Genomic DNA, 12,799 nt, shown 5'->3' on the forward strand with positions numbered 1-12,799 from the left:
TCCTGGAGGGGTTCAGGTCCTGGAGGGGTACAGGTCCTGGAGGGTTACAGGTCCTGGAGGGGTACTGGTCCTAGAGGGTTCAGGTCCTGGAGGGTTACAGGTCCTGGAGCAATACAGGTCCTGGAGGGTTACAGGTCCTGGAGCGATACTGGTCCTGGAGGCGTACAGGTCCTGGAGGGGTACTGGTCCTGGAGGCGTACAGGTCCTGGAGGGGTACTGGTCCTGGAGGCGTACAGGTCCTGGAGGGGTACTGGTCCTGGAGGCGTACAGGTCCAGAAGAGATGGAAGATTCCGATCACCTTCTCTGCAGAGCGTCTGAGCAGCCTGCCGCTGTCCCTGCAGTAGCAGCAGGAACCAGATGGAGGAGGTGAGGATGGGGACTCAGTGATGGCGGTGTAGAAGTGCACCATCATGGTCTTTGCCCACTTGAGGTCCTGGAAGCTGAAGAAGTCCACAGTGGCGACCGTGGAGTCACGCAGGATGATGGGGGAGGGTGGGGCCGGACTCTTTCTAAAATCCACAGTCTTCAGAGCGTTGAGCTCCAGGTGGTTCTGGCTGCACCAGGTCACCAGACGCTCAGTCTCATCCCCACCGGAGATGAGCCCAAATAATTTGGGGCAATAAAAACAATAATTTTATAAAAATATTTTTTAAATGCAATAAAAAAAAAAAAAAGCTGCTTTTATGTTAACTTTAAGCTTGTAAAGTGTATTTTTTTTTTTTATTTGAATAAAATGGGAGAAAAGGCCTCCAAAAAAGTAGTCGTCAATAAAGTTATTTCAAACAGTAAGTTTATGGCGTCAGCGGAAACATCCATCCATCCATCGTCAACCGTAATTAAAAAACAGCTTCTATTTATGTTTGTTCAGCTTTGTTAAGTAATATGTGTGTAAATATGAGGAAAGTTGGGGGCAAAAATAGATAATGACTAATAAACTACCTTGATTGTTGTTTTAAAGTTGTTTCAAACAGTAAGTTTATGACGTCAACGGAAAAGTAAAAAATAAAGAAAAAGCTTTTATTGTTGTTTACTTTCAGGTTTATTAATGATGTTTAGTCTAAAAAAAATATTTGTTAATAAAGTTGTTTCAAACTGTAAATATATGACGTGAGCGGAAGTGACGGGTCTCAGTTGCTAAGCTGCAGCTGAGGAGCAACCGGACTGTCAACAAGTTGCCAGCAGCGGCGGAGACACCGGAGACACCGACCAGCTGCCGGTTTAACGTTCACACTTTAACCCGCTCGGTCAGATGCTTCGCGGCGGACAGACGAAGGTAAACCGTGAACGCGTTTCTACCGGAAACAACAACAACAACAACAACTAGCTTTAATTAGCTAAGGCTAACCCATGCTAAGCGGCTAACGTTAGCTAGTTCACCACCAGAGATTAGTGACATTAAACTAAGAATCCTTAAATTTAATTTAAGTTAATTAATAAAACCAGCTAACTTGAACGTCTCAGCTGTTTCTCCGTCGTTTAATTTGTTTTGAACGACAGCTAATCTGCTAAGTGACGTTAAGATCAAAGGTGTTTCTTAATAAGCTTATTAAACATTAACTTAGCATCAAGTTAGCTGAAGTTAGCCGTTTATCCTGTGAGCTGAGCAGCAGGAACTGTTGTCTGCTCTCTGTAGATTAGTTTTTGTTATTCTCTGTACCTGGTTTCTAAGGTTTGTTGTTGTTTGCTTCTTCGGTCTGTTGTTTATGTTGTTTTATTTCATCCTGTTCTCTCACAGCAGGCCTTTGTCTCCTGCCAGGCTGTTAGTGTATTTGTGAATCTCTCTTTAATTAACTTGTCAGCTGTTTATCACTTGATTTTAACAAGTGGTTGACAAAATTCTTTCACACAGGTTCTCAAAAGAGGAAAGCTTTTAAACCAAAACCATCTGAGCTTATATATTCAGATAGTTTTAGTACAAACATGCGTATCTTTCAACACTTTGGCTTTTTCGTCCTCTAGTGTTACAGAATCTGGCAGGTCAGAAATATTTGTACACCCAAATCTATGAAAATGTGTGACCTTTTGAATAAATCATTTCATTGTATATTATGCATGTACATAACATTACAAACAATAATACACTTTGACTCAGTTCCGTTATCACAGTATCATATCGAATGCTGCAGAATGTTCGCAGTATTACGTTTATTTTATTACTGTGTGGCCAGTGTGTACAGACAGTAAAGGTAACAGTTGAACAGACTGAAAATCTGTAATGGTATAGATAATTATAGTAATAATAATAGGACTAATATTAATAATTGTAGCAGGAGGAAACCTGCCACATGTGCAAACACCTGCAGAAAGCGACAGAAGGAGAGAGGAGAAGCACAAAGCTACAGGAAAGGGAAGAAGCAGAGTTAGTAATAAGTAGGGGAGTGAATCTCTAGACACTCTACGGTTCGATTACGATTCAGAGTTTTTCCCACTGTGTGACTCCTTAAAGAAAAGTATTTGTAATGATCCCTAATGAATTTACCGCTACTATCTTTTTTTAATAAAACAAATGGAAGCATTTGCAGTGGAAGGTTACGTTTGCCAGCATAAATCGCAGCATAGCAGAGAACTAACAGGAACCGAAACGTGTGCCTGCAGCAGCGTACATGTTGGAGACTGGACGTCGTATCTCGGCTGTAAGTGCGTGACAGCTCGGCTTCTCAGCGACTGAGTATGGACAGAAGTCCTTGGCAGTAAAAGCTGCGATAGAGTTTGTGATTCGCTTTTCCTTTTCCCGAGTCAGGTGGAAGCTCTGACATGGCGTGCTCGACGGTCCTCTGGTTGGCAGCAGCTAAAACCAGACGTGTTTGTTGCTTTTCCAAAATATTTTAGTTTAGTTTGACTCAACTTGCATACAGTGTGGCTCTTTTCCAAAGTCCTTCCATACGCCAGCTTTATTGCAGAGGACGCTGGTCAGACTTCTCGCTCAGCCATCTTGTCATTATTGTGCATTATAGTGTCGTTATTTGCACGAAGGGCTGGACGATACGGCCAAAAATGGTATCACAATAAAAAGTTTCATATCTTTCAATATCGATAATTATCACCATAAGGCTGATTTTTGCTCCTGAGGGAAAGTAATTGTGGTTTTAACTCTTCTTTATGGTCAGAACACTTTACAAATCTGACGTAGAACATTCAAAACTATTATGATAAAATCTTTGTGAACAAATGTGCACGAGTTAAATTAAGAGCTTTTTTCAGTCTTTTTTTCTTCAACAGAATTAACATCTTCATAAAAAAATTAAGTCTTAATTCATGTATGATTCAAGTGAATAAAACATTTATTGAACATTTTTTACATTGTTATTGAAAGAAATGATATTGTGTTATTGTCCAGCCCTATTTGCACGTCACAGACTGTCCAGGCGCTGCACTTCAGAGTTCCGCCTTTTACGTTACGTCAGTATTACGCTTAATTTTTGACATTTGTGAATCGCTTCAGAATAGTCCGCGATGCATCTAAGAATCAATTTTTTTTCACCAGCACTAGTAAAGTGCATGAATGTGCTAATACTGTTCCAGTGTAAAAGAGAGCAGAAGTGAAAGAGGGGACATGTTCCCTGTGGTTTCCTGACGTGGCGGTCAGCAGGTTTACGTATCTGACTCGTACGTTGTGTGTTTGCAGGTGAATGAAGCTCCGTGCAGAGAGTGAAGCTGATGTGTGTCCTCGCTGATCCTGATTGAACTTCATGAATTAACCTCAGCGGCGGTCCAGCAGTTCAAACAGTGTGACCAGTATGGCTGCCGCCAACACCACCAAGATCTCGTGGCGACTGCGTGAGTACAAACTTTGTTCTTCCTGTTTCATATACTGTTTGATAAACTGACTGCTGCAGTCATCCAACACAGACACTTTCATTCTCACCGGACGTGAAGAATGCTGTTTTAATTCATGTTGGATTCACTAACAGAACATCTTTAGCTCCAGTTTAAAAGAAGATGGCGTAGCCGCCGTGAGCAGAACTAAATGTGTCCCTCCTGTGTTGTTGTACAGAGGAGTTCGAGGCTCACTCCAGCAGAGTTTCCTGTTTGGCTCTGGGCAAAAGCTCCGGCCGCCTGCTGGCCACAGGAGGGGAGGACTGCAGGGTCAACCTCTGGGCTGTCAGCAAGGCCAACTGCATCATGGTGAGACCTCCTCCCTGCAGCTCAGCTACACGACGACACCTCTGAACGCCACCAGCAAACCTTAGAACAGACGGAGCTCTCTGACCTGTGACTTTGTAATGAGCCTCCACACGTAGAAGGAGTCTACAGCCGCAGTGTATCCTGACCGTGTGTTTGTGTGTTTGTTGTCTCTCAGAGTTTGACCGGTCACAAGAACCCGGTGGAGTGTGTCCAGTTCAACGTGTCGGAGGATCAGATCGTCACCGGTTCACAGTCTGGATCAATACGAGTCTGGGACATGGAGGCTGCCAAGAGTGAGACTCAGTCTGTTCTCTTAGTGTGAAATCCTTTAACAGCTTTCTTCACCGTCTGTACGCCAGGCTCCACGTTAAAGTAACTGTGCTGCAGATGAAACTGTATGAACATTTTTACATCAGGATCATAGAAACCAAAAGGATCAGCGTTTCACCTTATGGAAAACATGAAAACACGGATGTGCTCTAACATTAAAGCTGTTATAAAGGTGTATACAGTGAGCCCTGACATAAAGATTCTATCAAAGATTGAAGGTGAAACCAGCGTTGTACCCAGTGACACCTGCTCTGGTGTGTTCACTGTTGCTTTACCTAAACATCCACCGTGTCCCCGTCTTGTAATGTGATATCAGACAACAGCTCTCTTTGTGTTTCTATGCAAAATGCTTAAATGGGTCACAGAGATACCTGGGCGGTCGTTAATGCACCCGGCGGCCCGCCCAGGTAAAGTCTATGTGTGGGAAACACTGATAAGTATGTAGGAGGGATTGAAGGAGACATCTTTTTCTTTCTTCTCAAACTGGCCGTTTGACTCTTCGACCATCGGTCCTTCTGTCTGTTGGCGTGACGCTTCCTGTCTTCTCCAGTTTTAAGGACTCTGATGGGACACAAAGCCAACATCACCAGCCTCGGCTTCCACCCGTTTGGAGACTTCCTCGCCTCGAGCTCCATGGACACAAACATCAAGGTAGGCGTGTCTTTGAGGGTCCAAAAAATGTCCTCACTTCCAAGGTCTAAAGCTCAAACACGGTCCTCAAAAAGGACTGTTTGAGGGGTAAGATGTTGTTGTTGTTTTAAGGTTGAGCTTTGATTTTGGTTTAGGTTCAGTTCAGGGTTTGGGTTTGGCATTTAGTTGTTTAGGTTTGGGGCAAGTATAGAAGTACAAACAGGAGTGTGTGAGATTACATGGCTGTCTGTGTGAGGGGCGATTACAGTTTTGTACCATCGCAGTGAGGACCTGTCTAAGAGAATGTATTATGCCGAAGACTGTCGTCACACGTATAGAAGTTCAAACCTGTGCGTAAAAAGATGTGATGTTACTCTGAATCTGCACTGATGAAATATTTCTGTCTCTCGGTGGCGTCCGTCAGCTGTGGGATGTGCGCAGGAAAGGATATGTGTTCAGGTACACGGTAAGGGTACACTCTGTGTGTTCATAGTATTTAAATAAGACAAAATACTTTTCTGCAAAGCACATTTGAAAATATAGTTTAATAATATTTAAGATATAAAAGTTTCCTCAAGTTGTCGCATGTGTGAAAGAAGTCACAGCCGTGTAAATGTGTAAAAGGTTTATCATATCAAACGTCAACATCCTCTGAAACGGAAGGAGTGTAATCCAGGAGAAAGGTTTTGTGCGATGCCCTTTGATATATCTTATAAGTCGTGTTGGTGTTTGTGTTGCAGGGTCACACTCAGGCGGTGAGAAGTGTGGCCTTCAGTCCTGATGGGAAGTGGTTGGCCTCAGCCAGCGACGACTGCACCGTCAAGGTACGAGCCGAGAGAGCCGGCCGTCAAACTGCGTCTGAAGTATCAGAAACTCAGAGTGAGGCGCTCCCACCCTGATCACAAGCGCACCGCGACTTCAACTGGCTCAAACGCTTTTTACAAGCCACACATTTTAAGAGTTCAAACAATTAAATCAAAGTGAAGAAAATGAAATCCATATTTATCCACATTATTTTCAAATCTCATGTTCAGACTCGGTCCCACAGACACGACCTGCTGCCCCAAACACTCACCACACATGTGGATTCATCCGCCGCTGAAAGTAGTCCCCAACAACAGAGAGCAGCTATACATCTGTTTAAAGATTTACATCTTCAGCAGGAACCAATGGGCTCACAGCTGAGAGCCACAGACAGGAAGTCTGTTTCAGTCTGAACATGAGATTTGAGGACAAGAAGAAGAAGACTTGTCCTGCAAATCAGCTCTCAGGCTGTATTTTCTGTCTGCTGTAAGAGTTGTTGGTGTGTGTGTAATCACCCCTGCTGTCCTGGTTGCCGTGAAGTGATCTCTAATCTCCTTACGTCTGTTACAAATGGAGGACAAATCCACAGACCTCGTCCTTCAGTCCTCTGCAGTCTGACTTGTTCTCTGCTTCCGTGTGGCTGACGTGACGCCGACATTAGCGGTGAATGTTGAAGTGTGATTTCTCTGGTCTCTCAGCTGTGGGACCTGACCCAGGGGAAGACCATCACGGAGTTCAAATCTCACACCGGCCCCGTCAACATCGTGCAGTTCCACCCCAACGAGTACCTGCTGGCGTCAGGCAGCTCCGACAGGTAGGACGCCACCGCCGGATCTGTTTCAGACGCCGCGGGGACGATGCGTTCTGCCGGATGTTGACGGCGAGTTTGTCTCTGTGTTGTCTGCAGGACCGTCAAGCTGTGGGATCTGGAGAAGTTCACGATGATCGGCTCGACGGAGGGCGACACGACTCCAGTCAGGTGAGTGTTCTCAGTGCGGCAGGTTGGCCGGCGTGTTGCTGGAATGTGACCTCTGACCTCTGTGTGTTCAGGTGTGTGTTTTTCAGCCCGGACGGCGGCTGTCTGTTCAGCGGGTCCACCGACTCTCTGCGGGTCTTTGGCTGGGAGCCCGACCGCTGCTTCGACGTGGTGCCGGTGGGCTGGGGAAAAGTCTCTGACCTGGCCGTCTGCAACCAACAGCTGGTGCGTAGCTCCGCCTCCAGGAGAAAAACTTCACTGCTGTAATAAAAACTCCTCATCTCTAACCTCTCTGCCCGTCAGATCGGCGTGTCTCACCAGCTCTCCAGCGTGTCGTCCTACGTGGTGGATCTGAAGAGGGTGAAGAAGAGCGGCGGCTCCGTGATCAAGGGAATCATCCAGGACAACCAGCCGCTCACGGAGCCGAAGGATCCCAAGGGAAACGCTCTGCGCAGGAACTACGAGAGACCCACAACCACCTGCAGCTCCCAGAGGTACGACGATCCACCATCCTGCAGACAGAACGCCGCCTGCGCAGTCTGAGGCGGCGTTCTGTCTGCCGTGATAACGCGGGAGGAAAAATACGGAGTTCTGTGTCTTTTAGGCGACTTTATAAAACGTACTGCTGATGGATTTAAATTTTAGAATGATAATGTTCGTTGTGATGAAAACCTGCTTTCACATGGAGGTATAGTGAGAAAAATTTAGATTCTTTTTTTCCGCAGGGGGCGGGGTTTTACAATCACGATGCCCGCTCAACGCGGTGATGTCTGTCAGCCGTCACCGACAGATGATCGCATCGTCAATCGACCAACCCTAATCTGCGCGTAAATAAAGCTCTTTCATTCACCAGACGAGCCGAACGTCTCACGTGCATCGATGTTTGCTCTGACGACGCAGTGATGTCACAGAGTGCCGTCAGTAAATAAATCCTCAGCTCAGCGGTTGTAGCTCAAACTTTAAAAATAAAACCGTTGTAATCGACCAGTTCTTTAAAGAAGTAAATCTCTTTGGGGTTTAAACTCTTGGTCGGATAAAACAAAACACTTGACGTCACCTTGGACACGTTTGTAACATTTTACATTTTATTGACTTAATTATTGACTCAAAACTAGTTATTGGCGGCGCTAACTGCTTTGTTTCCTTTGATCAGATATTTTTTTGATTTGAGTCATAACTTTGACAGTTTTTGTAGAGCAGCTTGTGTTGAGACTGAAACAGTCTCCTTTGAAATCGACAAAAATATTATCAAAGGAAAGTAAAAAAACAATAAACAGAAGTAAAATTCTGGTTTGGGTCACCTGTTGTGATGTCACCAGGGTGGGGCAGAGGTCAGACGCTGATAGGCGGAGCCCCGAAGGAGAGAGGCGGAGCCCCAGCGAGGACGAGGCGGACGAGAAGGTGTCGTCAGCTGAAATCCACAACGCAGAAGACTACAAGGAGATCTTCCAGCCCAAGAACGCCATCTGTAGGTCGACCACAGCGTCACAACTGCAGTCAGCTGATCCTCCAATGAAAACAATGACAAACGGTTTGGTTCAGGGTTCAGGGTTTTACTGACCTCCACTTCAGTTTGTTTCCGGTGTGGATCAGGGTTCACTTTTCTTTCTGCTGCACACTAAATACCCTTTAAATGTTAATGTGATTTATTTTAGTTTTACAAGATGTTTCAGATTTCTGATCTCAGTTCAGCCGTTTATCCGAGTTGGTCGTCAGTGACTCAGTCCTCCTGTCTTCCAGCTCGCACTCCTCCCAAGATATCGGAGCCTTTCCCCGCTCCTCCAGAGGACGGTGAGTCCATCACAGCTCTCGTCTCATTAACCACATTCACTGCACGCTTTAAAGCAGCTATAATCAATATTTGCTCATGAACAATGGAGAGAATCAGCAGCTGAATCTGCAGCTTCTCGGCTTTACGGCGCTTCTTAGTGACGTTCGGCTCAGCGTTTATCTGTCCGACTGCTGCTTTCCTGTTCTCCTTACAGCCCAGAGCTGCAGCGGTTAATCGAGTTGTTGTCAACTATTAAATTGTTGTCGGGTGTGTTTGCAGCTTGTTCTGCTGCCTGCAGTAAACCAACAAAGAAGAGACTGCATCTTTAAGTAACACCTTGAATCCAGAAGTTGTAGCGGAGTATTTTTACTACTTTTACTGAAGGATCTCCGTACGTCTTCCACCACTCGCTGGTGTTTTCTTGCTCTGCTGCGGTGGCATCTTTAAACCTCCTGCTCAGGGTGTCCCGAGCGATGGAGGACACAGTGAAGACCGTTTGCTTTGTCTTCTTCTTCTTCTTAGAGACGATATTAGCGATCGGCCGCCAGCTGAAGGACATGATGTCTCCTTTTCCTGAGAAGCAGCAGGTGAGTGAACGCAGCAGCAGTCGGTCAGTCTGTGAAGGTGTCTGCACCTTTCACCAGCTGTAATAAAGACGGTCATGTGACCTTTTGTTGTGTGTGTGTGTGTGTGTGTGTGTGTGTGTGTGTTACAGGCTCCTCCGCTGGCCTTCTCCACACCTGTCCAGAGGGTGGAGCCTACAGTGGTCTCCTCCGGGAAGCGCCCCGCCCCATCAGCGATCAGCCCGGCGCCCTCCGACACCCCCGCCTCCGGCCCGCCTCTTCCTCCTCCTCAGACTCAGCCTCCCGTTACCACGGCGAAGTCTAAACCACAACCTAAAATCATCCTCAGCAACAGGAACGAGCCGATCGGCCTGAACGTGGCCGACTTCCTGCCTGTGAGTTTGTATTCAGTTAGTCGCCTTCAGGCAGTCAGACCTTTAAAACGCAGGTCGGCTGTTGGCTGAAATATGCACAAAGTAGTAAATAAAACTTTGACTAGCTGTGGAATAGATCGACTTGGGTGTCAACTATAAAATTAATTAATTTATTCATTTATTTTGATAATGGATTCATCCTTTTGGGCCACTAAAAAAAAAAGAAACTAAATTCTCTGATTGCAGCTTCTCACCTGTTAATATTTCCTGGTTTCCTCTGTGACAGTAAACTGAATCTCTTGTGGACAAAACAGGACATTTGAGGACGTCCTCTTGGGAAACACTGATCACCATTTTTTTAGACCAAACAACCAACCGATTCATCCTGAAGATGTTTGACAGAGAATGAAAATAATTGTAGTTGCAGCCGTCGGTGTCGCCAAACTAAAGCTCCTGCCTGGGATCCTGACGCGTTCGGTGTTTTCAGCTGTGTAAAGTATTTTTTATTTTTTCATTCTCCTCAGTCTTCGCCCAACAACCGATCCGGAGCTCTGAGCGACGAGGAGGCTCTGTCTCAGATCAAGAAGGGTCACGACACCATGTGCGTGATGCTGAGCAGCCGTCACAAGAACCTGGAGACGGTCCGAGCCGTGTGGGCCAGAGAGGACGTCAAGGTGAGCGACGACGCACAGCAGCCAATGAAAAGCCGCCCCGATACCTCTTCCTTCTCCCTCCTCTTCACTTCCTGTGTGCTTCCTCTCTGCAGAGCGCTCTGGACGCCGCCGTCTCCATGAATGACCTGTCTATTGTTGTGGACATCCTCAACATCATCAACCTTCAACCGTGAGTCAAACACACACGATATATTTCGTATCGCCAGAGCCGTTTCTGTTAAAGGGCCATTTCTGTATTTTTAAATGTTTGCGCACTAAGCTCACGCGTTAAAGCAGTCGTTAAACGATGATTGTTGATTTTTCAGGTCTCTATGGAAACTGGACCTGTGCACGACCATTCTTCCTCAGATCGACAAACTGCTGCAGAGCAAATATGAGAGGTGAGTGTTTTATTTTTATATTTACTTTAACACACAAACACTTTTTTATTTATTATGTGAATTAAATTCACAAGTTAATTTTTCCATTTTTATTTTTTAAATACAAACACACTTTTTCTGTTATTTTTATTCAGTGAACTATGAAATTAATTCTTCTTTTGTTATATTATAAGCTTTGGCAATATTGTTGTTTGACTTTAATGCCAATAAAGGTGAACTGAATCACACCTGAGGCTTCTCCTGCTCCTTTAAGGGGGGGTCATTATTCACTCACCTGACTTTTAGCCACTCATTGATTCTTTGTTTTATCTGGAAAAGAAAACGCCGTCTTCTTCTGCCGGCGCTCAGGCGACCATATCTCTGCTCTGTCCTGACTGTGTGTGTGTTTAGCTACATGCAGACCGGCTGCACGTCCCTGAAGCTCATCATGAAACACTTCTGGATGCTGATCTCAGACACGCTGAAGGCCACGCCCTCTGTCGGAGTCGACATCACGCGAGAGGAGCGGTGAGTCTGGATCTGGTGTCGCCGGCGGATCTCACAGCTGTCGACACGTTTGATTTGCTAACACTTACTGATAATGAACACAACAGGCTTTGACGTATAGATCTGATGCTTTCTGCACATTATTTCTGTTGGATTCAGAAATGTGTCAGAAGCAGGAAGGAAATATTGCATCATGCAAAAGGACCAGACTCTTTTGTCAGTTTGGTTCAGTCAAAGTTTAAAGTCCACTTTGCTAAAAAAACCCCTCTGACATTAATGAAGACAGATGTCGGTAAGCAAATGTTTGTTCCTCGTGTTAACTCTGCTACACTAAACGATGGAGGACACAGTCGTCGTCCTGAAGTTCAGCTGAAGAAAATACGAAGCTTCAACAGTCGGAGTTCCTCCTCGGAGGAAGAAGAAGTTTGGAAGATGAACTCAGACTGCTGAAGCTTCGTATCAGCTGAACGACTGTGTCCTCCTTCACTCAGTGGAGTCAAGTGACGGACTCGGGACGCCACTAAAACAAATCTAATCAACAGATTAAGATTAGATTCCATAAACTGGTCGCTGACCCCGCTGTCCTCTGCAGCTCTCTAAGTTCTGCTTTTCATGATGTTTGTGTCGCTGCAGACACCAGAAGTGCAGAGCGTGCTGCAAGCAGCTGAAGAACCTGAGCAACATGGTGAAGAACAAGGCGGCGCAGGTCGGCCGCCACGGCAGCGTCTTCAAGGAGCTGCAGCTGCTCATGGCGCCGCTGGACGACTCGCTCTGAGACTCGGCAGCTTCCTGACGGGACCGCAGACCGACGGCGCCGAAGCTTCGTCTGTTTAAAGATTCCTGCACCGCGCGACACGTCCTCAGAGGCCTCGTCACACGGCCTGGGAAGGACTTTGTCAATAAAAGGTGTTATTTTAAGACGTTAACCTTCTTGTACTCTAAAATCACTTTGAGCAGCAGACAGCGGCGCAAGGTGAAACTACGATGCTGAGTAATGCGAAGGCAGGTGGGACGCCGCTCTGCTGTGGCGAGCAGGTAAATTCTGCCCATCACACGGCGCAGAGGGAATTATGTCTCAGACGCTTCTCCTCCCTGAGAGAGAAAAGACAATCAGGAATATTAACGTTGAGCGAAACGGGAAGTCGAACTGAAGAGACGCTGGTGAGCATCACGGACTGACATTCAGAAACAAGTCTCAGGTGTTGAGTTCACCTGAGGGCAGAAGAAGCGCCAACACGCTGTGATCGACACATGTAGTCCAAAACAGACACAAAGAACTTTCTGATGTTCAGATATTTCCTTCCCTCTTCTTTTCTACTTTCAACTCCCCCAGACAGTTAGAGCCTCTATTTTAAATGTCCTGTTTATTTAAATAAAGTTGTACATGTTGGGATTAATGTTGGGGTTCAGAGTCTTCTGTACCAGCAGGGGGCGGCAGAGGGCCGCGCAGAAACCACTTCACACAGTTTCTTCAGTAGATAAACTTTACATTAATCTGACGGCTGCCGTCAGTTTCGGGGTCGGATTTAAAAAAAAAAAACTAAGTCGATAAACTCCAACACGACCGGATCCAACGGCAATAATCTGATAATATAATCCAGAAAGATTTCAACTATACAGCTCTTACAATTTAAAGTCACTTTTACTTTAAATTCATTGTTACTGAAAGTACTTTTGTGCCACCC

At 45.8% G+C, this 12,799-nt stretch overlaps 1 protein-coding gene across 2 annotated transcripts; it reads left to right on the forward strand.

Moving 5' to 3' along the window:
• Positions 1-1,124: 1,124 nt before the first annotated feature.
• On the forward strand, positions 1,125-12,511 carry katnb1 (katanin p80 (WD repeat containing) subunit B 1). Of its 2 annotated transcripts, none has more exons than XM_046032319.1 (20): positions 1,125-1,274; positions 3,627-3,778; positions 3,996-4,126; positions 4,302-4,419; positions 5,007-5,107; positions 5,511-5,552; positions 5,827-5,910; positions 6,589-6,704; positions 6,798-6,869; positions 6,941-7,091; positions 7,170-7,360; positions 8,186-8,397; positions 8,607-8,657; positions 9,160-9,224; positions 9,353-9,595; positions 10,099-10,248; positions 10,341-10,417; positions 10,554-10,628; positions 11,019-11,135; positions 11,748-12,511. In XM_046032319.1, the coding sequence occupies exons 2-20, from the start codon at positions 3,739-3,741 to the stop codon at positions 11,887-11,889; spliced, it is 2,178 nt and encodes a 725-aa protein (XP_045888275.1). In that variant the 5' UTR covers positions 1,125-1,274; positions 3,627-3,738; the 3' UTR covers positions 11,890-12,511. The 2 variants fall into 2 exon arrangements, with proteins under 2 accessions (XP_045888275.1, XP_045888276.1); XM_046032320.1 differs by having other exon boundaries at positions 8,186-8,334.
• Positions 12,512-12,799: the final 288 nt, after the last annotated feature.

The sequence above is a fragment of the Micropterus dolomieu genome, linkage group LG20 (assembly GCF_021292245.1).
Source record: "Micropterus dolomieu isolate WLL.071019.BEF.003 ecotype Adirondacks linkage group LG20, ASM2129224v1, whole genome shotgun sequence".
NCBI lineage: Eukaryota > Metazoa > Chordata > Actinopteri > Centrarchiformes > Centrarchidae > Micropterus > Micropterus dolomieu.

Bases quoted from the DNA above. Each gene is read 5' to 3' on its own strand.
- katnb1 (XM_046032319.1), top strand. From the start codon at position 3,739: ATGGCTGCCGCCAACACCACCAAGATCTCGTGGCGACTGC. The intron at 8,658-9,159 runs GTGAGTCCATCA...TCTTCTTCTTAG, and splicing joins CCCCGCTCCTCCAGAGGACG to AGACGATATTAGCGATCGGC. The intron at 9,596-10,098 runs GTGAGTTTGTAT...CATTCTCCTCAG, and splicing joins ACGTGGCCGACTTCCTGCCT to TCTTCGCCCAACAACCGATC.